Genomic DNA, 23,436 nt, shown 5'->3' on the forward strand with positions numbered 1-23,436 from the left:
ATGCTCCAGAGGAGAAGCAGTTATAGAAGATGAGATGAGACCTTTTTAATTTCTTCGTATATATTTGAAAACATAAAACTTTTAAGAATATCTGCTTAAATGTGCCTCTCATCAATGGTCATTGTCTGAACGTTTTAAAGATTTTTTTTTTTTCATTCTATATATTAAGCTGCTTTTGTTCTGTTTCCATCTGGTGACCTATATTTCACTCCTTCCCACTAGAGTGACTTTAGGGCATTTTCTAATGTTGAATTATTCCAAAAAAACCAAACATTAGGCGTTAGGGCTCAAAGTCCCCGACCAACCGGCCGCCCCCACGCCCAGTGTTTTTATTTAATCACCTTAATAAGGTGGCTGCCACAGCTGTCGACGTGGTGTGTTTCTTTGGGCAGTGCCTTGCAGAGTAAACCACATTACTGCTAGAACCACGGGCTCCTGGGAGAGCAGGAGAACAGCATCTATCATTTCTCAGGCCCTCCAGATTTCATTAAATCAACAATCAACAGGTCATTCATAAAGCAGGCCCGTGAGGAAATGCGCTGAGCGGTGGATCGGCCATCTTGCACCCACCCCGTTCTTAATGACCCCCCCTCCCCTCCCCCCATCCCCCTCCGCTGATTAGTCACCAATATCGACTGGGCTTCCTGAGCTAAATCCCCACTCTGTGAGATGTGAGTGCATGCACATCTCAAAGGAAAACGTCCAATCGCTGAGGTGTGCAGATGCTGCATACGCTCCCAGATTAAACATGAACTCCTAAATAAAGGAAACGCCCGTAGATGTTTGATCTTCTTCAAACATTTATGTTCCTGCTTTTCTTTCTACACGGCTTTTAGCTCTGAACTGTTCGTGAGATAAACTGTAAACTGTGAGGTGGCCTTTCACTGTTAAAAACAGGAATTATTCACCATTTCTTAATAAAAAAACTGGGTTTATAGACAAAACAGTGTCTAGTCTCGCCTAGAAAACAAACTCTTCTTTTAACTGTATCTCTAAAAGTTGACCTAAAATCTTAAATAGGAAAGTGTGATGGGTGGTCTCACTTTGCGGAGGCATTTATTAAATCAAAGAGAGCGTGACTGGTTCATTTATTTTTGGCAACGGTGACAAACCAGACTGAGAGACCTTCTAAGATAAAGAGGATAGAGAAGTGCATCACTGACAGTTTAATATGTGATTCTCAATAGAGCTTGTCTCATCTAGAGTTTCCTTTTTGCTTTTCTAACCTTTCCTTTATCTCCGTCTCCCATTTGTTTCCTCTCATCCCCGACGGTAATGTATTCTTCGTGCCGAATGCTCCTCTTCCTCCCCTGCATCCTTTATATCACGTTTCTCCTCTGCGTCTCCATGGTGCGATCCACCACTCACCGCATTCCCCGTTTTCCGTTCACTGCCTTCTCATTTCTCTTCTCTAATTTCTGTCCATCCTTTCGTCTCGTGCTCATTACTTCCCCTCCTTCTTTCCTGTCAACGTCCCTGCCTTTTCCATCTCGTTGCCTCCCATCCTCCTTCTGTATGATCCCATAATATACCATTCCTTCTCCTTATATTTACCTCCTCCTGCTCCCATTCTTCAACTCCCCTCCGCCCCGCCGCCCTCGTCCCTCTTCCTCCTCCTCTCCTCCTCCTCCTCCTCCTCCTCTTCCATTCGCCTCCAGCATTGGCTGACTGAGCTTGAGATCTTTGCCATGATCTTTGCGGCGGCCGTGCACGACTACGAGCACACGGGGACCACAAACAACTTCCACATTCAGACAAGGTAATGGATCATAAAATCAAAAATGCATGGCACTGACTCACCCGATCAATGTTTTCATTTACAGCAGGGGGCTTCATATTCACACTGGGATCGCCTGCAGTGCAGTAATAACACTCGAGAGTCCACATGAACTCTAAACCCCGTGCCCTTTAAAAAAAAACAACAACAACAAAAAAAAAGCCAGTGTGTTGTCCAAGTCTCGAAAGCCTTTTAATTTATTGGAACTTTAAGTGGAGGTGACACACTGATTATGTCAGTAAAAAGAAACAAATCTAGTGTTAATTTATTTGACCCTCGGTGCAATCATTCTCAGTTAGTCTTTTATTAATCCCTAATTTCTTTTTAGGAGTTGGGATGAGTAAACTTTCTTTGGCCTTTAAAATAAAATAAATTATCAGAGATATACACCCACTTGCCACTTTATTAGGTACACCTGTTCAATTGCTTGTTAATTGCTTGTTAATACAAATAACTAATCATCATTTAGGCATGTAGAGGTGATCGAGACAACTTGCTGAAGTTCAAACTGAGCATCAGAATGGGGAAGAAAGGGGATTTAAGTGACTTTGAATGTGTTGGTGCCAGACGGGCTGGTCTGAGTATTTCAGAAACTGCTGATCTACTGGGATTTTCACACAACCATCTCTGGGGTTTACAGAGAATGTTCTGAAAAAAAAAAATATATCCAGTGAGCGGCAGTTGTGTGGATTAAAATCCCTTGTTGATGTGAGAGGTCAGAGGAGAATGGGCAGACTGGTTGGAGATGATAGAAAGACAATAGTAACTCAAATAACCACTGGTTACAACCAAGGAATGCAGAACACCATCTCTGAACACACAACACGTCCAACCTTGAAGAAGATGGGCTAGAGCAGCAGAAGACCACACCGGGGGCCACTAATGTCAGCTAAGAACAGGAAACTGAGACTATAGTTCACACAGGCTCAACAAAACAAGACAATAGAAGATTGAAAAATGTTGCCTGGTCTGAAGAGTCTCGATTTCAGCTGTGACATTTGGATGACAGGTTCAGAATTTGGTGTAAACGACATGAAAGCATGGATCCATCCTGCCGTGTATCGACGGTTCAGGCTGGTGGTGGTGTAATGGTGTGGGGGATATTTTCTTAGCACACTTTGGGCCCCTTAGCACAAACTGATCATGGTTTAAATGCCACAGCCTGCCTGAGTATTGTTGCTGAACATGTCCATCCCTTTATGACCACAGTGGACCATCTTCTGACGGCAAATTCCAGCAGGAAGCACCGTGTCTCAAAGCTCATATCATCTCAAACTGGTTTTTGAAACATGAGTTCACTGTACTCGAATGGCCTCCACAGTCACCAGATCTCAATCCAATAGAGCACCTTTGAGATGTGGTTGAACGGGAGATTCGCATTATAGATGTGTAGACGACAAATCTGCAGCAACTGTGTGATGTTATCATGTCAATATGGACCAAAACCTCTGAGGAATGTTTCCAGCACCTTGTTGAAAGTATGACACGAAGAATTAAGGCACTTCTGAAGGTAAAAGGAGTCCAACCTTTTACTAGCAAGGTGTACCTAATAAAGTGGCCGGTGAGTGTATTTAGGAGGATTTCATTATGGGGCGAGTTTCAACTGATACAGAGAAACAAAATGCCTTTGCATGCAATTGGATAGTCAGAGCTATTTTGTTGTAAACGTATTCCACTCCACGGCTCTCAAATGATGTGGGATGACTCGAGCTCATAAAGCCCGCCCAAACGATTTGAGTGGCCCAGCAAATCTTTACCCCTGCGTAATAAACTTCCAAAGGGCAGAAAAGTTCATCTGGCTCCTGGGCTATTTCAAAGGAGGATACCTTTGGGATTGGACTGAATTGGATTTTATCTCTTGGAAGTCTTCCCTTTTAAAGAAGACCTTCAGAAAAAAACTCATTTTAATTCAAGTATGAATAATTCTTCCATTAGCCAGGTGAGAGTGCCTTTGCAAGAAGGACAAGATTAGACACAGTTGCAACACATAGAAACCTGTGTCAGTTTGTTTTCATGTCTGTACCTTCTGCAGAGGTCAATCTGTAGTATGTGAGAAAAAAGTAAAGCAGCATGAGCAAACAAAGGAAACTGAAAGAGGAAAACATAACAAAAATGAACAATTTTCTTGTGAATTTCAAAAGTTAGTAACATTGATGTTTGTTCTAAGTTTTTCCAGTTAAACAAGGGACTATTTGCTTTCTCTTTGATTGGCAGGTCAGACACAGCCATCCTGTACAATGACCGCTCAGTGCTGGAGAGTCACCATGTCAGCGCGGCCTACCGCCTGCTGCAGGACGACGATGAGATGAACATCCTCTACAACCTCTCCAAGGATGACTGGAGGTCAGTGAGACATGCTGTACCACGAAGGAAGAGACAGGCACAAAGGTGGCTGTGCTGAGTGGCAGAAAAGGGAAACAAAATATGGCCGCGTGACGGACAGGAGCTCACGTTATGTACAAAATAAACTCATCTCGTGTTTTTCTGACTCTGTCAAAGCAGAGAGAAAATCTGCAGACGTGGATTACCGTCGAGGTCTAACAACTTTATACTAAATGGGAAGGTTACTGTAAGTGATAGCGCACTGGGAGGAGACAGCTCCAATCCGATTTCTCGCAGCATATAAGCCGAGACTTGTCACGCCGGATATTATAAATAGCCCTCAACAACCGCCTTCATTTATTTTGGCGACTTCCGAAATAAATCGGCTTTTATTACCTGCGAGTTTGACGGTTCATTATTCTGCGCACGGCTCATGTTTTTCTCTCCTTTGTTTTCATCCAGAGAGCTGCGGGCTCTGGTGGTGGAGATGGTGCTGGCCACAGATATGTCCTGCCACTTCCAGCAGGTTAAGGCCATGAAGAACTTCCTACAACAGCCTGAGGGGTCAGTTGTCTTTCCCTTGTCCCTGTAATTTACATACAACTTAACCCTATTTTCAACCTCTATTCACATGCCCCCTGCATTTTCCAACCCAATTAACCCTTACTCTGTGAGTAAATCCTTCAGGGTTTACACACAGACACCGAACAAACATGCTTTCTATGAATTGATCCTTTTGGAATGAGCTAGGATTTCTGTTGCTCAGGTGTTGTTTACCCGACATAAAAAAAAATAGAAAGGGAGAGAGAATTTCGCTGCCAAATAGTGCCAAATGTCATCCGTTATACAGCGCTGGTGTGCAGCAGGGTATCACCACACAGCCTCTCGGGCACAAACACTGCTCGTTTTTCTGTGCTGGAAGTCTGCAGCAGAGTTACGGTGCAGTCACAACAGATCTGGCAGGGTGAGATTTATCTGAAAAACAGCCAGCTTTAGAAATCCGTGGCAGGTTAGCCGCTACGCTGTAGCTCTATTATACGCAGACAACAGCAGACTGCATTTATACGGATTCTCGTTCAGCCACCTGTACTCTTTGTCACAAAACGGAGAGATTGGTGTCAAATGAAAGCAGTTTGAGGAGAGACGGAGGCGGGGAAGGGGCTTACCCCACAGCAAAAGACTAATCAGTGGACGTTTGATAGTCATTTATATAATTTTGACAATCCTGTGCGGGATTTAGGAGATTTAAATCGTATCATCACAGGGTGCACAGTGGTTATTTGTACAGTGAAACTGAGTCAAACTGCATTACATAACATGTGGTTTATTAAACATACATATAGAGGTGTGTCAGTGGTTCACTGAAGTGGAGATGTTCAAACTTGTAATAACGCCAAGATAAAGAGTAAACTTAAATCAAGGTGCCACAGAAACATGAAATAACACATTCCAGAAACCCAACACAGACAATGTGATGAATTAAACTAGCTCAGGATGTTGCAGCAAACTCTGTTGTGTCTGTTTTATTTATGTCTGGGTTGACGGGCAGCATTAAAAGATAACAGATATAATGGTACATCATCACTGTATGCTTTTAACAGGGTCACATGGCCAAGGGTGTTTCCATTGTAGCACAACTCATAAGATAAACAGCTTTAGTTTTGCCTGGTCACACTGCTCGTCTTTTTCCATGTCCCTGAGCCGTGTCCTCTTCGGCATCTGATATATTCTTCGCAAACGAACAGGGCTAATGTCGGTCACCTACAGATCTAACAATCTGAGGGGAAATGGAAAGTTTATACTGGGGTTTAGAGGGAGGACAGCTTTCTTGTATGCATGCTTTAAAACCACAGAGATAAAAGCACCTTTTTTTTTTTCTTTTTTTTTTGTTTTTGTCGTTGCTTAACTGCAGTTTAAGTATAAAGAAACGTGGCCAGCTGGTCTGTTTCCCCCTTGCTGTAAATATCCTTACACATTTAAGGGCGGTTGTGGTGTGCATATCTTCCGAGCGCTTCCTAGCAGAACTTCCTCTTCACGTATTTTAAGCGCACGCACGCCACGGTGACTGATAACTGCTGTTCGTGCAGATGCGGAGCTGCGTTTGCTAACAGACATAACAGGGCTGTCAAGCAGAGGACCGCGCGGCCCGGTGAGTCATCACTGCCGATGTAGCTGCGGCGCTCTGACTAGAGAAAGCTGCGAGAAACTTCTCGACCTTGGGGGGTGCTCTTCTCTTCTCTTCTCTTCCCTTCTCCTCTCGCTGTGATAATGCCCCCCCAATCGTCATGATTGGAAAACTGCTCTGAAGGCGCTGATGTGGAGATAAGCAGCTTCCAAGGGATACACGTTGGAATGTTCCTGTATTTGTGAACCCAAATAAAAAAAAATAAATAAAAAAGTGCTGACTGCAGTGTAATCACAAAGCTACAGTATAGGGTACACACGCGCACGCACAAGTAAGCATGGACATACATAAGCGATTGCAGCCTGCAGGGAGCTGTGAGCCTGAATAGACTCTAATGTGAAGTAATCCAAACCAGTCTGCTGCAGGCCTGCTTAGAGTGCACTTTAAGACCCAATCTGTCACAAAAGGAAGGGAAATGTGAGCTAGCCCCCCCCCCCCCCCCCCCCCCCCCCCTCCCCTCCTCCTCCTCTGTTCAACCTTGTGCTGAGTGTGTGTATAAAGTGTTTTCATTTGCCTGCGTGCTTTCCGTATTCCGCCCTTTCATGCATCAGTCCATTAAACATGATATTTTGATACGGTTATCTGTTGATATTGCCGACACAACTGATTTTCTGATGAGGTAAGATGATGCATCTTCACACCGTGTCCCGGTGTAGAAGACCGATTAGCCTAATGGAGGCAGTGTGATTAAAGGGGACTTTTTTTTCTTTCTCCCCCCTCTGCTCTATTTAAGGTGTTTCTGTGCTTACAGCTGCGTGCATTTGTACCGACATGCTAATAGGTGTCTGTCTATATTTTAGCATCTGTTTAATTACACATTAGTAGTGAAGTATTTTTTTTATTTTTATTTTTTTGCATTTGCATTTGCACCTTCTTTATTTGACAGATGCGTGACAAATCCCGTGAAAAGACCGAAACCGTCAGTGAACCGAGCCCGATGACGGCTTCTCTCCACAGTTGCCAAAGTTATTTAAACATATCATGGAGCCACACTGTTGTGCGGTTTGACATATTCCTTTAATGCCTTTAAGTAAACACACACCGGTTTATTTTGAGACGGCCCGACATCCTGCTACTGGAAATGCTCACTACTAACTGAAAACAGTCCTTTCCTTTATGTTTGAGTCGCACAAATAAGTATTTAAATACACACGGATCAAGCATAACATTATGACCACTGACAGGAAACACTGACCATCTTAACAGAAGAATACAGAGTTCTGCTGGGAAACTTTTGGACCTGGCATTCATTCATGTGGATGTTACTTAGACGTGTAGCACCCACCTAGATCAGACCAGGCATCCCCACCTCATAGCAATGATAGTAGCCTGACACACACACAAAAATAGTTGAGGCACCATTCAGAAAAACATGGAAAAACAGCACAAAGTGTTGACATGGCTTCCACATCCACTAGATCATGGGTCTTCAATTTAAGTTTCTTTAAATACACCTTAACATGAATCCAACATATTTTAGTAAAGGCATTTCAGTCAGTACTTCATTCATTCAGTGATACAGGAGCTGTCTGAACACTAGCACACTAGCCACACTAGCCGAGACCTGTCGATCTAAACCTCCTACATGTTATACACACAGTAGGCCCCGCCCCTGTCGTTATTGAGCCAATCACGGGGCTGCATATTACACGCTGGCTCTGTCAGGTTCCTTGCAATTGGCTGAGACCCTGTTCAGTCTCCAGGTGAAATCCCAAACCTGTGTATTATTTGATTAGCTCAATGTTGAATGCAAAATGATGATGATATTTATAAATCAGCCCATTTTAATTTAGAACACATGTAGTAGGTAGAGGTTCCCAACTTAATCTGTCATCAGTTTGGGGTCCTTGGCCTGAAAAACATTGAAGACTCCTGCATTAGATCCCAAACTGATCAAGTATCTGTGGGATGATCCACAGAGGCCCCTCCCCTCAACCTATCGAACCCAAAGACTCCCCCACTAACAACATCCTGCTTCCAGACACCACAGGACCCCCTCAGGAGGTCCATGCCCATTCCTTCCGTCCGCAATGACTGCAAAGTAGACGATTTGAACTAATGGGGGCGAAACCCCACAGCCCGCACTCTACCCATACTGTAAACACCAGCCAGTGTCAATAAAAAGCATCCCATTTCTTGGACTTTTTCCATCTGATATTGCTCTCTTCAGTTGTCTGCCTTGACTGCTGTGGACAGATTGCTGTAGGCATGTTCACAGCTGTGCCTCATGTTTTCCATTTTTCTCTTATAACCAGCTGTCTTCAGGGACACTCGGTGCCTTTGACATTTTTCTAGTTTCCAATATTTGTCTGGAAGGTCTTGATATAGGCTTTGACAGGACTTTTGATAACATCAGATTGAACCCCAGAATTTGATGTGAAACCTGGAAACTCGAAGGTGATTTCACCTCAGCTTACTATGGTACTTCCATAACCAATGGGTGTGGTTTATTTTTGTCTAAATATAATGCAATTCAATTTGTAGACATAAAAGTGTCATTCATTATAAAACTATAAACCGTTCAATAACCTTGCGTGTGACAAATGTTCAACTCTGCTCTGTGTTTCCAGCATAGACAAGCCCAAAGCTCTGTCCCTGCTGCTGCACACCGCCGACATCAGCCACCCAGCCAAAAGCTGGGACGTCCACCACCGCTGGACCACCTCCCTGCTCGAGGAGTTCTTCAGACAGGTGAGTGGGTTCACCTGATCGATCCCAGTCCTGCAAGGGATGGCAGTGATCCATTGTGTACAGTTTGTTCGATACTCACAATTACAACTAATCCAATCTAAGACTTTGTTCAGACTGCAGCCAAATCAGGTTTGTTTCTATAATCAGATCTCAAAGACAGATTGTCGGCATGCTTTTTTTGTGTGTGTGTGTGTGTGTGCGTGTGTGTGCAAGTACCCAGGTCAGATTTGTGTGTCCAGACCTCAGCAGCCTATCTGCTGTGGTACAGACGTAGGCGTGAGTAAGTACTTAGCTATTCTGGTCACACTTTCCTATACGTCGTGAGGTATCTCTTGATAAATTGCCTTGTTCTGCTAAGTTTCCTCCAGGTTTACCCCCCCTCCCCATTACCTATGCAACATTATTAGTCTTTATATTCCCTTGTTGTTATTTTGCTTTTGATTTTTTACCATCCAGATTTTCTAAAATCAATCTGAATACTGTCTGGATTTGAAAAAGACAATACTGTCTGAACAATACTCAATAGAACAGTGTTGGAATACATTTATTTGTGCATTGAAGACCAAACAACTTTACTTAAAAGACTGGCTTTTGAGGTTGGGCAAAGTAGTAGTGTGCTATAAATATAGGATGTTTAGGGGACATAAAAACATTTTAATGTTGCCCTGTTGAGTCATTTAGCTCGGACTATCCCTTCTTTGACCTTTTTAGTCTGTATTATTTTAAATTTCTGCAAAGTGTTATGATTTTAATGTCCTGTTTTCATTTACAGTGAATAAAAGCAACTATTGTTATTTTAATGCCATCTTAAAGAACACTTTATAGTTGCTTAGTTGAGATGGACGTCCTAGATAATTATATCCGCTGGAAAAGTACGTCACATTCAGTCTACAAACGTGTGCCACTTCCACAGAGGCTGATTCTTGACGCAAATTGCAGCCATTGGGTGATTATGGCCTTTAAATACCTTTGAACTTGAAAGACTCTGGTATGATGCTGTACAATTTAGCACAGTGTACAGACTGAGATGAGATTATCACAAATCATACACAGAAACATGATATTTGTGTCAGGAAGGTGAAAGCAAACTAGTCCATTAAGCGTGTGATCCTCTAGAACCTTTGACCGGGAACATTTGAATGAAAGCCAAACTCTGTATTAGCGAGTTTTGCTCAGTTTCATTATTTGTAGAACATTTTCAAACTTTGAGCCAAAGTGATTTAGAAGCTGAAAACAGTCTACAATTACCTCAAAGTTTTTTTCTGCTATATAGAAGTAATACAAGGATTTCACGAAGATGAAACAAGATCTGAGGTGCATTGCAACTGATTTATCTTTTGTTTTTTTTTACTCCTCTGTTTCTCTTGTTTAAGATTGGATTAAGTGGTAGCTGCCATGTCAGTAATCATGATGTTCGTGAACAGTTGTTTTAATATGATACTTTGGCACAACACCAGCATCCAGAAATCATTCCATTAGTGAGACATCCAGTCATAACAAAAAATCATTTTTTTTTTCAAACAATTTCAAGCACAATGAAAGAGTAAAATGTGCAATGTGACCTCTTTCATAAAACAGTGCATTTGGCTTTAAATTATAAATGTTGACATTGTAAATGTCATCAAGAAAAAAACGGAGGTTTAAATGGTGCCACTCTGCTTTCATCTCCTCCATTATTAATCCGCATTGTTCTCATTATCAGTGCCATTGTTATTGTGGCCTCTGCCTCTCGGGGCAGGAATTGCCGATAAATTGCTTCTCCAAAGAACATCGCCTCCCAACTCCACATCTCATCTGTTTGTGACAAATCAGAAGAGAAAACAAAACACATCTGTGGCCCAAAAGCCCTCGTGGTGGGGCCCAGACAAATTCAAAGTCTGCTGATAAAAGTGTGAGCATATGGTGTGTGCAGTGGTGTGCGCGTATGCCCAAAGGCCGTGTTGGGGTTTTCTTTTTCTAAAAACCAAACGCTGAGTGATTTAGAGTAAGGAAGCTGTTGTTTTTTCCAGGGGGACAAAGAAGCTGAGCTCGGGCTGCCGTTCTCTCCGCTCTGCGACCGAAAGTCGACGATGGTGGCGCAGTCCCAGATCGGTGAGTGGCTTGTCAGTCCTCAACATTCATAGTCTCATGATGGCGTCTGCTTGTATTGGCTCACCATTTGTACTGATGGAGTGGTCATAATGTCAGCAAGTGGATGGGGGCTTATTAAAGGTTCTGGTATGAATACTTGTTCCAGAGAAGAAGCTTGCATGTATTCAGTTTATTAAATAATGGCTAAAAAGGCTTGTGTTCGGTTTTACCTCCTGTATTTGTCGGGTTTCTCTCAAACAGTATCAAATGTTTGCCCATGCAAAAATGCAAAGAATAAACATCAAGCATTTCCAGTGAGATGCACTAATAAACTTCTAAATGACTGTGCTTCTGTTGACCATGAATACTTTAATTCATAGCTCTTCTAGCTACTACAGGAGGGGTCACAAAATCTTTGGTTGATTCGATATTTTTTATATATATTTAAATACAAATTAACATGAATCCAACATATTTTGTGATAAATGGAGGCAGAAGACGTTCTCTTTCAGTTGATTCACTCATTCAGCGATACAGGAACCTAATTTCTATCTTCCACTGCTTGGTTTGAGCTTGAGTTTCTATCCAGTTTGCTAGCACGCGTGACTACAGACCTACTGACGCTACTGTTGCTGATGCCTGTGTCCTCAGGGTTCATAGACTTCATCGTGGTGCCCACCTTCACCGTGCTAACAGACATGATGGAGCGTATCGTCACGCCGCTCATTGACGAGGCCTCCCATTCAGGTTTCGCCGGCTTCAGGCGTTCAAGGTGAGCCGCGGCACTTTCTCCGAGGATGACATATAATTATTCGGATGTAAATATGTTGCTAAGTAGCAGAACTGATGCAGATGGAAGTAGGTGGCGATGTGTGAGTCGGAGTACATTTTAATCAACCGGGCTGGTTAATCAAGGGTGGAAAATTTATAGTTTTCCACCCTTCACCTCTCACACCTTTCAGAATAACTGCTCGCTCAACGGCGTGATTAAACATCAACAGCTCCTCTGCAGTAGCAGCATAACTAATGGGAGCACTGACAACAGCAGATGAGTCTCCCATGAGTAATCCATTTGTGCGCGTGGAAGTGTCTCCACCTTTCATCAGGCAAAGCGGCGCACCTTGAAATTGGCATTTTAGAGATGCTAGTCAAGTTCACGTCACCGTCGCCTGATCAAGAATGGGCCTTGGAGCTGGCGTGGCATACACAATAGTCTCTCAAGATACAAAAAGGCATTTGATGATTGTCTCCATTGGTTTAAATAATTGACTCAATACTTTCCCTCATAGCAACTCAGGTATGTGCAAGGCTTTGAAATCTCTCAAATAATAAATTTCCCTTGCCACTGTGTCAGCGATATTTAAACTGTCCAGAGACAGTTAATTAAAAACCTACTAAACTTGTAAAATGAGATAATTTGGAAAATAAAAAAGTGCGTCGGGGAGTCAGCATCTTCCGTTGCACCTGCACATCGACAACAGCCTCCTCATTTTCCTCAACAGCAGTCATTAGCATCACTCAGTGGGCCGAGAGAGGCTAAGCTGAAGCTAACCGGCTGGAAATCTCAGATAGTGTTGCCACCAGTGCAGTCTCCTTGTCTGCCTACACACCTGGATGCTTATGGGTTTTTCTAGGGACTGTTCCTTCAAAGCATTTATAGGTGCTTTCAATCATCTGTAACTATGTCTGCTCTCTGCGGCCCGGCCGCCTCAGTTTATCCATCCGTCTCTCTTTTAACACGCAGCTGAGTCTGAATGTTTTCAGCCTGAATAGATACAGGACTTAACTGTTTGAGGGGTTGAAATGAAATGACTGAATGAATTCATGGTCACCAGAGGATGACTCCTGCTCACTGTGAAGACCCACCATGATGTTGACATATGTGTTTTCTGCTAAAATGCCTCAGAAACTATTTTACTAAGGTTAAGTGGTGATTCTAAATTGTCCGTCTCTGTGTGTTAGCCCTGGCTGCACCCCGCCTCTTGCAAAATGACAGCCTGGGTAACTTCAGCAATGCAGCACAGCATTGTACTTGCATGAAGTACCTATAATCCAACTTGAGAGCATCTTTCATTAGATTAGATTTTCAAATGCATCATGAAGGCCCACTGAAAAGCTCTGGAGTCCTGAGAATATTCTTTTTTTTTTTAAGAAAAAAAAATTGATTATCTCAGCCAAATTCCCGAACTACAGAATAATTTTTAAGCAGATTTTATTCATGAGAGACATGGGGCATAATGATGTCCTTGAAGAGTATAAAGTATGCTGGAAATATACAGTATGATTATCATGTGGTGGAAAGCCCTGCTCCAGACCAACTTTAACTTTACTTTTAGTTCAGTCAGATACTTGGTTTATGAACAAATACTAGTCAAATTAACGATAATATCATCTACCACTAATTAGCATATGTTAGCATGCTAACGTTATAAACAAAGAGGGTGGCTGTGACAAAAGTGACCTGCTTATGTTAGCATTTCTTACCCTACTCTCATATTGTCTCTAAATAATAGGTCTTCAACAGGGGGTCCACAGACCCACTAGGGGCCACTGCAGGGGGGTCTTTGGTTGATTAGACATTTTGTATATACATTTGTTCTTTTAGTTTTCCCCTTCTTTCCTCTTAAATTTATTTAAATACACATCAACACAAATCCAACATGTTTAGTAAAGGGATAAGGTTAATACTGAATGCAAAATTATGATAATAATGTATATTTATGAATAGCACTAGGCCCAGTTTAATATAGAACACATATAGTAGGTAGTAATTAATCTCTCCATCAGTTTGGGGGTCCTTGGCCTGTAAAACGTTGAAGACCACTGCTCTAAAGTTTTAACTCTCTTCCTCCGTCTTCTTCTCTTTCTGTCCAGTCTGAATAGTATTAGCTCGGATGAAGCCAAGAGGCACAGCATCAAGAGCGCTGACAGCAGCTCGTCCGGCCAGAGCTCTCTGCTGACGGTCGACATGAAGAACTTCAAGGCGTTGTGGAACGAAGAGGTGTATCAGAACAGGGAGAGGTGGAAAGCCCAGGCTGCTAAAGGTACCGTACGTCATTATGACTTACAGAGTGATGGCGAAAAAATGTCTGCACTGCCGTTAACTGAGCTCACAGAGGGATTTGAACTGATCTGTGTCTGTATATGTCCACATGCATTATTGGCGTTAATTTTCTACCTATTCCAATAAGGTACCTAATTATAAACGTTTTAATCATGGTGAATAAATGATTTCATTTATTCAAATCATTTGTGCTGTATATATAAATAACAAAGATTACCTACCTGCCAGAATGGTGTCTTCCTACTTCCTTCTAATAGCTCGAGTTCATTAAAAATTTACAGTTTGAAAGCTTATTGTGAGTTATACATTACCATACACTAAGTTATTGAGCATAATTATTTATGGTCAGAATTAACACTGGAGTTAAATGATAATATCTCTCTGAAACTGCTGGGTGGGTGTATACGTAAATAATATATTTGATTTGGCTGCCACCTTGTGGTTATGAACTGTTAATGCAGATTTTAGTGGCACGAGTCAGGTGTGAAACTGCACACTGAGCTCTCTCAACCTTTACTGGCTCTAAGGCAGAAGTAAGAAGTTGTACTAATTTCTATTGCACACTTGCCAACTTGACTCCGTGTGACCTCAGAAGCGGAGGAGAGAGCCAAAAAGGAAGCCGAGGAGCTGGCCCAGCAGGAGGAGGCTATGGAGCCCCAGGAGCCCCAGGAATCCGAACAGCCTGAACCAAAGGAGGACAAACTGGAGGAGGAGGCGCCCGAGTCGGCAGAGGTCAGCAGACCGCCAGATGGCAACACAGGGGAAACGGAGCAGGCAGCGCCGCCCGGGAGCGCCACGCACAAGAATCCTCCACTGCAGAACGGTACGTCCTTTTAGCTGTGTAATCACACACAGCATGGCCTCTCTTTACTCCATGTGACATGAAGCTGTTTCTCTACATTACTTATACATGCAAAGTAATCATGTGTACCCGAGTACCAGCTACACAGAACTGTACCAGCATTTATACTTTCCTGTCTCAGCACTGTGCCATGTTTCAACCTTTAGCACCACCTGATAATTCTGACACCATAGCGTGTTGATATAATATTTGTTCTTTCTGTGCATATTTCATAAAAGCTCCAAGAGGATGCTTTTGCAAGTTTGCTCATGTGCTCCCATCAAATAACACGGCTGCTCCGGTTTTTCAGGAGAGTTGTCAGAAGGGGCTGAATCTCCAGAGGATGAAGAAAAGAAGAACAAAGGAGTCGATGGTGAGTTTAATCGCTCCGCTTGAAAGCTTGAAACGATTGACTTTTTATTTTATTGACTACTTCTGACCTTAGAAAATTGTATTTTCACCTATTGTGTAAAAAACATAATCACTGTAACTTTTTGGTTCCTTGATCAGAAGATCGAACAGACATTATAATTCATAGAAATTCATTAAATTTCTTAATTTCTTCTCCCCAAAGCAGAGGCAGTGATGGAGTAAGCGATCACAGCCTTACTGCTGCTGCACTGCGGTCGACCTGGACCTGCGTTTGAACCCTGAACGGGCGAACTGATAATATAATATAGGGAAAGCCATTAGTTGGACTGTGTCGCCCCCTTCAGGACGCAGATAAACTGACACCTTTGCTTCCTTTTTATTTTTTATTTTTTAATGATCAACTGTTAAAATCTTTCTTTTACCATATCTTTACTCCCAGGCTCTTCTACACAGAGCCACGTGCATTACTCCTCCCTTCCTGCTAGCTGGTAAAGAACCTTAAAATAAGAGAGCGGGCTGAAGAGGAGCCTTTTACCAGACTGCTGTCGTTTTTAGCTTTCCCTTCTTTTACTCAACTCTTATGTTTAATCCAAACACAGACATGTAGCCGTTGATCTAGCCCAACTTCCACCTGCTGCAGCACTCCTTATTACATTTATTAGTCTGGTGAATCGAAAGATTTTCTTTGCAAATGAATACGTGAATGCAGATCTGTGTGCACTGGAGAGTAAATGCACATTCAGAGGGACTTTTACAACTGCTGCACGCCACACACAACACACACGTGTACAGCACACTGGGGTTACATTCGCACGTCTACAGCACTACTATTTTCTTAAACACACTCTGGCATAGAACCCCTTGTTGTTGTGCTTTTGGAGCCTCCGTTTGTGGCTCACTCCCCCCTCAACATGTTTACTTTCTTAGTGCTTTCCTCAGACATCGTGCAATTTGAACTTGCAGCCAGGTTCATGTAGTTTTTTTTCTGTGTGTGTGTGTGTGTTTTTGTCCTCTTTATTGTATATATTGAAAGTTGTATATGTATGGATATGAGGAGGAGGAGGAGGAGAAGGAGTAGAAATCTATCCACTATTTTGTCCACTGTTTTGTTTTGGATATGCTGTAATATGTTTGTGAAAACTGTCCAAAAATTAGACTGCAGCTTTTTGCATTTCAAACATATCACACACGCAGATGCATTTAAAAAAAAAAATCTTTTGTAAAATTTTTGTAAAATCTCATCGTTTACCTCTTTTTTTGTGTGTGTGTGCGTAAACGCATTTGTTGTGTCCTTCACGAATCATGCACTAGATGTGTCTAATATCCTCACACTGTACGTCTTTTTCTCAATGCCTTCTTCTGTGTATTCAAGCTGTAGCAAAAAGTCAACGCTGTCGCCGAATTAGAGAAAAATCCTATGATCAGTGTATGTTTTTTATTATTATTATTATTATTATTATTTTATTTTGGAGCGCGGTTGTGCTGCCGAGGCTTCATCTTCTAGGTTGTCGGTGTGATGTTTAATCGGCGTGTTTACAGTGCTGCTCGTACACCTGTCCATGCTTCTGTGATGCATTTGAGGCTACGAGTCCAAACTGTATCTGCTACTTGCCAGGTTTTTTAAGGCTTGTAATGTTGTGTATAGAAAATGCAAATATTGCTTACTGTGCATATGTAACATATTGAACCCCTGCAACACTGGTTCACCTTTTACTATATATCTAACGCGTGTAATAGGAGAAGAAGGAAGAAGCATTTCTGGCAGTATTTGCATAACGATGGATATGTTTTTCCTAAAACTGTGCACTTTTGTTTTCCTGTTTTTTTTTTTATTATTACTTTTATGAAAATCTCCAAATTTATTGTGCCAAGATCAGCTACTTGGTATATTTTAAAGAAAACTATACATACATGGATTAAAAAAGAAAGGGGAGACGTACCTAAAATTAATCTAAAATTATACATTCATTTTGGTTTAATACTCTCTCCCTAATATTTTAATTATTTTTTTTTTGTGTGTCTGTGTAATATAACCATGTTCTACTTTCTACCTAAAAACTCCAGTCAGTGGTCAGCAGGCCATCCGGCTGAATGTGTGCCTCTATCTGTACTCTCCATTTCACAAACGTCCACTTGTAGAACAGCAAACTTTGTGATGTCATTTGAATCTGTGCCGACCCAGGCGCAGTCAAAGCAACCAGTTAATATCTTCCAGCAAATGTTTCAAAGTCACTGTTGTTGGAAAGTCTGTTTGTAAAGTCAGCCGTTTGATGTTGCAGCAGTATAGTATTTGTAATTGTATATTTTATGGTATATTTTGCTCTTTTTCATTTAGGAAAAAAAAACAACTATTTTCCAGCTGATTTGTGCTGTACAGTGTACGTTCCTTTTGTTTGTTACTGTACCGTCTTCTTTTTTTTTTTTTTTACTCGGAGGAGTTCATCTTGTTCGTGCAGACGCATTTTTACTTTTTCATTTTGTCTCTCCTCTGCGTCTCCATTTTGCTCTGCTGTCCTTCACCAGCGCTGAAGTCGGAAATTTTTAGTCGCTCAAAACTGTAAATTTGAAGTAAAAAAAAAGAAAAATGTTAGAAAACTAGATTTACAAAAAAAAAACAAAAAAAAAACTTATTGCATCTTCAAAATAGGCTGCCTGACGCTTGGTTAAAAGCAGAATATATTTTCTGTACCAAGGGACCAACACATGTACAGTCTTGTAGTTTGCTCTACCTTCCACTTGCTACTGTGATAGCCTACTGTATGGATATTTAAAAGGAATTTATACCAACCATAATAAGAATCATAGCTGTATTTATGACATGTAAAGACTTCTAAACATGGTGTTTTGTAACGGTTACGATGAAACACATTATTTGTTGTTTGTTTAATGCTTTGTTTCCTTGTTTAGTCTGAATCACTCTATAACGACTGATCTCAAACTGTTCCAGTGACTGAGGTTAGATGGATGTAAAGCAAAGTGTGTGTGTGTGTGTGTGTATGTGGGTGGGTGGGTGGTTGTGTGTGTGTGTGGGTGTGTGTGTGTGTGTGTATGTGTGTGTGCGCGGGTGTGTGTGTGTGTGTGTGTCTGTGTGAGTGAAACTGCCGCAAAATACTTAATGTGCATTTCTGATCTCCTCACTGTGATCTGCTCTGTTGATGAAAGTGTGACGAGATGAGTGTTTTTGCGAGAAAGAGATAAACACAACGTGATGCAGTGGACTGTATAAAGCTGGGTGAACGATTCATTTTACATCGAGCTGGCGCGTATTTGACCTCAGACTGGTGCCGCTGAGACGTTCGCTTGCATGAAACACAAAGCGAACCAACCAGGGTGAAACCGCAAGAAGCGAGTGACGCATTTGAAAGAACAATGAGGTGAACAAATGAACAACAGCCTTATTTTACTCTCCACTACATCTACATCTAAATAGACAGGGTGACTGAGCGTGAATGTGTGTGCGAGCATGTGTGTGCAAGCGTGCATGTATGTGCATGCATGTGTGCGTCACTGTTCCGTGCTGGCCAGGCGGCCATGTGTGCCACCATGCTCTGTGACTGCACAACCGTATCAATAAATCTGGACTCAAAGGGCTCAGATCATGTCTGCCTGTCTTTATTTCTACACTCCCACCTACACCATGTTTGTTTTACACCAGGGGCCTAGTGCTATTGATAAATATACATTATATATGTTATTATCGTTTTGCATTCACTGTTAATCTATTCAAATAATGCACAGGTTCAAATATTCATTTTTGTTGTTTCAAACATGTGCAGCAGTAGGGTGGCCATGCAACTGCCGTAAACATAAACGTACATGGGATTTCACCTGGGGACTGAATAGGCTCTATTTAAATTTGTGGGGGAAAATTAGAAAAAATATATATAAAATGTATAATCAACCAAAGATTTTGCGACCCCCCTCTGCAGTACCTCTGCAAAACCCCTAGGGGTCATGGAAACTGTATGGGAAAAGGCAGGCAATTTTAAAAAATAAAATGAAATGTTTAGCAGATTATTGCTCTCACCATCTATCTATCCAGCTATCACAAGTTAAAAACAACGATTTAGACAAATATTGCTGCCTTTGAAAGGAGATCACACACCACTGTCACACACTGAAACTTTTTTTTTAAAAAAAGGTTGCGTCTGTGGATAATGCCGAAATTCCCAACTAAGACCAACCATTTTGTTTTCCCGACTTCCTGTGTTGTCCACTGTAAGCTCACAGGATTTATGTATGTTTATATACTGCTCCAAAAGAAATGACAGGATCAGAGATGCAGTAGAGGGGCAGCAATGAGACGATCCTCCGAAAACAGGAATGATTTTACAGGTGGACACCACTGACGTTTTTTCCCTCCTCATCTTTTCTGACTGTTTTTCCACTAGTTTTACATTTGGCTAGCGTCACTGTCACTAATGGTAGCATGGGGAGATACAGTATGTGCACCAGTCCAACTCCTCCAGGACCACGCATATAGATCCCTTCACGGTTTGTAAACATTATGATGTTTTTGAGGGACGGGGCTTAACTGGAAGCAAAACATCTCAAACACTACAGCCTGTGAACGCTAGTTAGCATATTGTTTGGCAAGAATGGACGAGGAAAACGCGTATTTTAGAGAATATACCAATACACTCACTCCTCGAGACCGTGAGTGTTATTTTAAAAAGTTGACTCTGACTGATGGGAGTATATTCAATGACCTCTACACTCACTGGATGGACGGTTGACCAAAGGAGGGCACAGAGGGGATGAAGTCTGGTCTTTATCAAGTGAAGCCGCTCCAACAAAGATATTATCAGAAGTAAGTGGAACCACTGTGGAGGGTAAAGTAGTCAATACAACCACAGCTTGGACACCCCTGAAACATACAACTAATGCTGAGTTAGCTAGTGGTTAGCATTAGCATTAACATGTAACAAGAATCCCCTAAATAAGGATTAACTTAATATAATTTCAGTCACAATTTAGTCTAAACCACAATGTTTTCCAGACTGAAACTAATGATACATTACATATGTGCTGCAAACAGAGAGTTGTTGATTATTGTCTTGCTCCAATCCTTTCTTTTAATCGCATTCAGTCAAAGTCGTCTACAACTGGCAGTGGCTGGTATGCGATAAAAGTTCAAGTTAGTGTTTTTGATTTTTCAGTTTTGGCACCAAAAAATACAGTAAGATGACATTTTCATGGTTGAGAGTGACAGTGTTTGCCTCAAGCTTCCCTCTGTTTTGCCTACAGCTAACACTGTGATGTGTTAGACGTGGGGCATGAAGGGGCCTGGAGGAGATATCAGGAGACAGGCAGTGACTCTAGGCGATCTGGACACGGCTGTAGAAGATTGTACTACCACGGCCCTGCAGGCCACTGATGTGAATGTCTCTTAGAAACTGCCCTGCACCCTGAAGGTCTCCTGTAATTTGCCTTGGAATACCAGAATTGTCAGGTTCACCACTTGAGCCCTAAGAGCAGAGTTCACCCTGAAAAGATGTGTAAGGCTCTGGAGAATCACATCCTTCTGACCTTGGTTACAGGGACCTTCCAGCATGTTTTTTCCTACGCACTTAGACTTTATCTTTCAACATTTCTTTTGGTACAAAACTTGTGACTGTATCACAATTTCCATTTAGTTTCTCAAGTTAAGTGCCATTCTAGTTCCAATTTAGCAAACGCAATGGCCCGTACAGGGATCAGACCCGTGGCCTTGGTAGTTATTAGCACCACGCTCTGCCATCTGAGCTAACTGGCCACACAGTGCAACCTCCTGAAGCCCCCTGAACAACTCCCATGTTAATAAACGATCCACTAGATGTCTCTGTTAGACCTTAAATTACACCGAGGCTCCAGCAGAATCACAGCTCCCAGGCTCGGAGGGGCCCGGGGCACTAAAAAAGATCAACGGACTTGATGTATACCGTGTCACTCTCCCAAGATAGTCGGCGTATAGCTCTTTATCCGCTGCATAGGCAACTCCACAAACATTACACACAGAACGCATATTTATCACCAGCCGCATGCATATTCATGGGCAGGTTGATGGAGCTCGTGGAGGGATGTGTATGAGTTCTCAGCTCAGCGCTGAGTGCCGGAGCAGAAGGCGAATGTTAATTCAATTATACGGCAGCTGTTCCTTGGTGCCCATGGCCACTGTGTTTGCACTAGAACAGAAATCTTGTATTAGGTCCCTCGCCATAAAAGACCATTGCCAGGCATGAGAATGGGGACTGCCTGTAACCAAAAGCCATCAACGGTATTTTAAAGAGCTTTTAATGCTTATTTTTGGCCTGATTGAGGGATTTGGTTCGGCTCTAAAGTAAGATTTGTGGGATTTTTTTGTTGTTTTGGCTTGCAGTTGATTTACAGATTTTTTTTTTTTTTTACTCTATTAAATGTGCTCGGAAGTAAAATGTGCAAATGAGATTGTTTGCTGTATTAACTCCAGTCAAGGGTGGGTGGATAAAGTGTGCATCCTGTGGTGATCGCTCCGTCATTTTGTCACGACACAGCTGATCTGCAGATACACAAGCGTTTTCGATACGGCTTACCAGTACACGACAAGTAGAAGAAGTGAGGCCTACCTAAAACACAGAGTGTGTGTGTGTGTATGTGAGAAAGCGTGTGTGTTGGTATTCATGCTCCACCCCACCTCCTGTCCCGAGCTCGGGCTGAGCTCCAGTGCTGCTTGATGGAGGAAGAGTGGGAGGACGCGTTGGTGGTGGTGGTGGTGGTGGTGGTGAGGGGGGAGAGGATGTGAAGGCATCCACCGGCCTGTCCCTTCATTACCCGGCTCCCTGAGACTCCATCCTTGTGATTTAATCACACAGCCACTGGCAGGATGTGCCTCTCTGATGTTACCTGGACCCGCTAATCAGTTTGCTTTTCCTTCATCAAAAGGAAAACAACCACACCTGCGGGAAGGATGCGCTCAACTGCACATTACGTATGTGTAATGTGTGCACGCATGCAAATGTGGAGGCGCTTACACCCACGGCAGCACACATGGCAAAGTAAGAAAAATAAGTGCGCAACTGAGAAACCAAATCAGTTTTCATTGTTGCTTAATCCGCTGATACTTTTGTCTGTTGGACGATTAATCATTTGGTTTATAAAATGAAGACAAACGCTCGTGACAGTTTCCCAGGGCCCAGAGTGACATCTGCAGATTACTCATGTTGGAAAGTGAGCAGTCGAAAACTCAAAGACGTTCACTTTACTGTCACATAAGAAACAAAAACCAAAAAAAAAGGCAGTAAATCCTCAAATGTAGCGGTTATCTGTTCAAGTGACCAGTTAATCGTCGAATAAAATCCGATGCTGTGACACCACCTTTTAGGAAACCATCCTTTAACCTAACCAGAACCGACAGCGTGTTCTCACCACTTAACTCCACGCGACCACGGTCGTGCAGCATGTAAAGCAGACATTGCATATCAAGCTGTTTAATAAAAATGAAACCCTGTCTATCCACTGGAAAGAGCACAGAGCTGTATTTAGAGTGACTGATCGAGAGCCCAGAATCAAAGGGCCCTGTGGCACGAGCTGCTAGTGTGTCTGGGAATTGGCCCAACTCTTAAAGAGCCAAGCTTCCCTCATCTTGACTGGGGACCGACCCCCAAATAGGAAGAAGCTATTTCTGCTGGCAGCCAAGTGGCTCCTTTTCTGGAAGCCTGTCAGGTGAGGACTGGTGGCTGCCAACTGTAACCCCCTCAGGTGGGCACGCGGGGCAGGGCGGGCGCTCGCGGCTGCAGCGCTGTGACACGGAGCAGATGACGCGAGTCGCAGAGGGCGTCGAGCTCCCCCGACGTCTCCAGACAAAGATTCTGCGGAGATGGAGGAGAAAAATACCAACATCTCAACTCCTGACTGCAAAGCTGTCACAAGCTCATTTAGTCACAAGCAGCAACGGCAGCGAATACAACTCTGACGTTGTTGTGAACTTTACGCGTTTTGGACGTTTTCTGTAAATGTGTTTTTGGGCCTGTGCTGACTCTCACAAAACATGGCAGTTTAAATATTTCTGCAAGAAAACAACATTAATATTCCAGAGCTAAAATCAGCTGAAAGGATTTTTTTATTGACATTTTTTAATGCAGTTTTCTTTGACAGTA

General features: G+C 42.5%; 1 protein-coding gene across 6 annotated transcripts in view; it reads left to right on the forward strand.

Annotated features, from left to right (window-relative positions):
- The window catches only part of pde1cb (phosphodiesterase 1C, calmodulin-dependent b), a 103,510-nt gene extending 84,594 nt beyond the window's left edge, over positions 1-18,916 (forward strand). For 5 of the 6 annotated variants that reach the window (XM_047588656.1, XM_047588658.1, XM_047588659.1 and 2 more), the window contains 10 exons: positions 1,659-1,759; positions 3,992-4,120; positions 4,562-4,663; positions 8,855-8,975; positions 10,985-11,066; positions 11,697-11,817; positions 13,920-14,089; positions 14,702-14,932; positions 15,261-15,323; positions 15,525-18,916. In XM_047588656.1, the coding sequence (XP_047444612.1) occupies positions 1,659-1,759; positions 3,992-4,120; positions 4,562-4,663; positions 8,855-8,975; positions 10,985-11,066; positions 11,697-11,817; positions 13,920-14,089; positions 14,702-14,932; positions 15,261-15,323; positions 15,525-15,544 (1,140 nt within the window). In that variant the 3' untranslated portion in view covers positions 15,545-18,916. The remainder of the gene's footprint in view (positions 1-1,658; positions 1,760-3,991; positions 4,121-4,561; positions 4,664-8,854; positions 8,976-10,984; positions 11,067-11,696; positions 11,818-13,919; positions 14,090-14,701; positions 14,933-15,260; positions 15,324-15,524) is intronic. The other variant, XM_047588657.1, reaches the window with a different exon arrangement.
- Positions 18,917-23,436: the final 4,520 nt, after the last annotated feature.

Source organism: Mugil cephalus, chromosome 7 (assembly GCF_022458985.1).
Source record: "Mugil cephalus isolate CIBA_MC_2020 chromosome 7, CIBA_Mcephalus_1.1, whole genome shotgun sequence".
In the NCBI taxonomy this organism is placed as follows: Eukaryota; Metazoa; Chordata; class Actinopteri; order Mugiliformes; family Mugilidae; genus Mugil; species Mugil cephalus.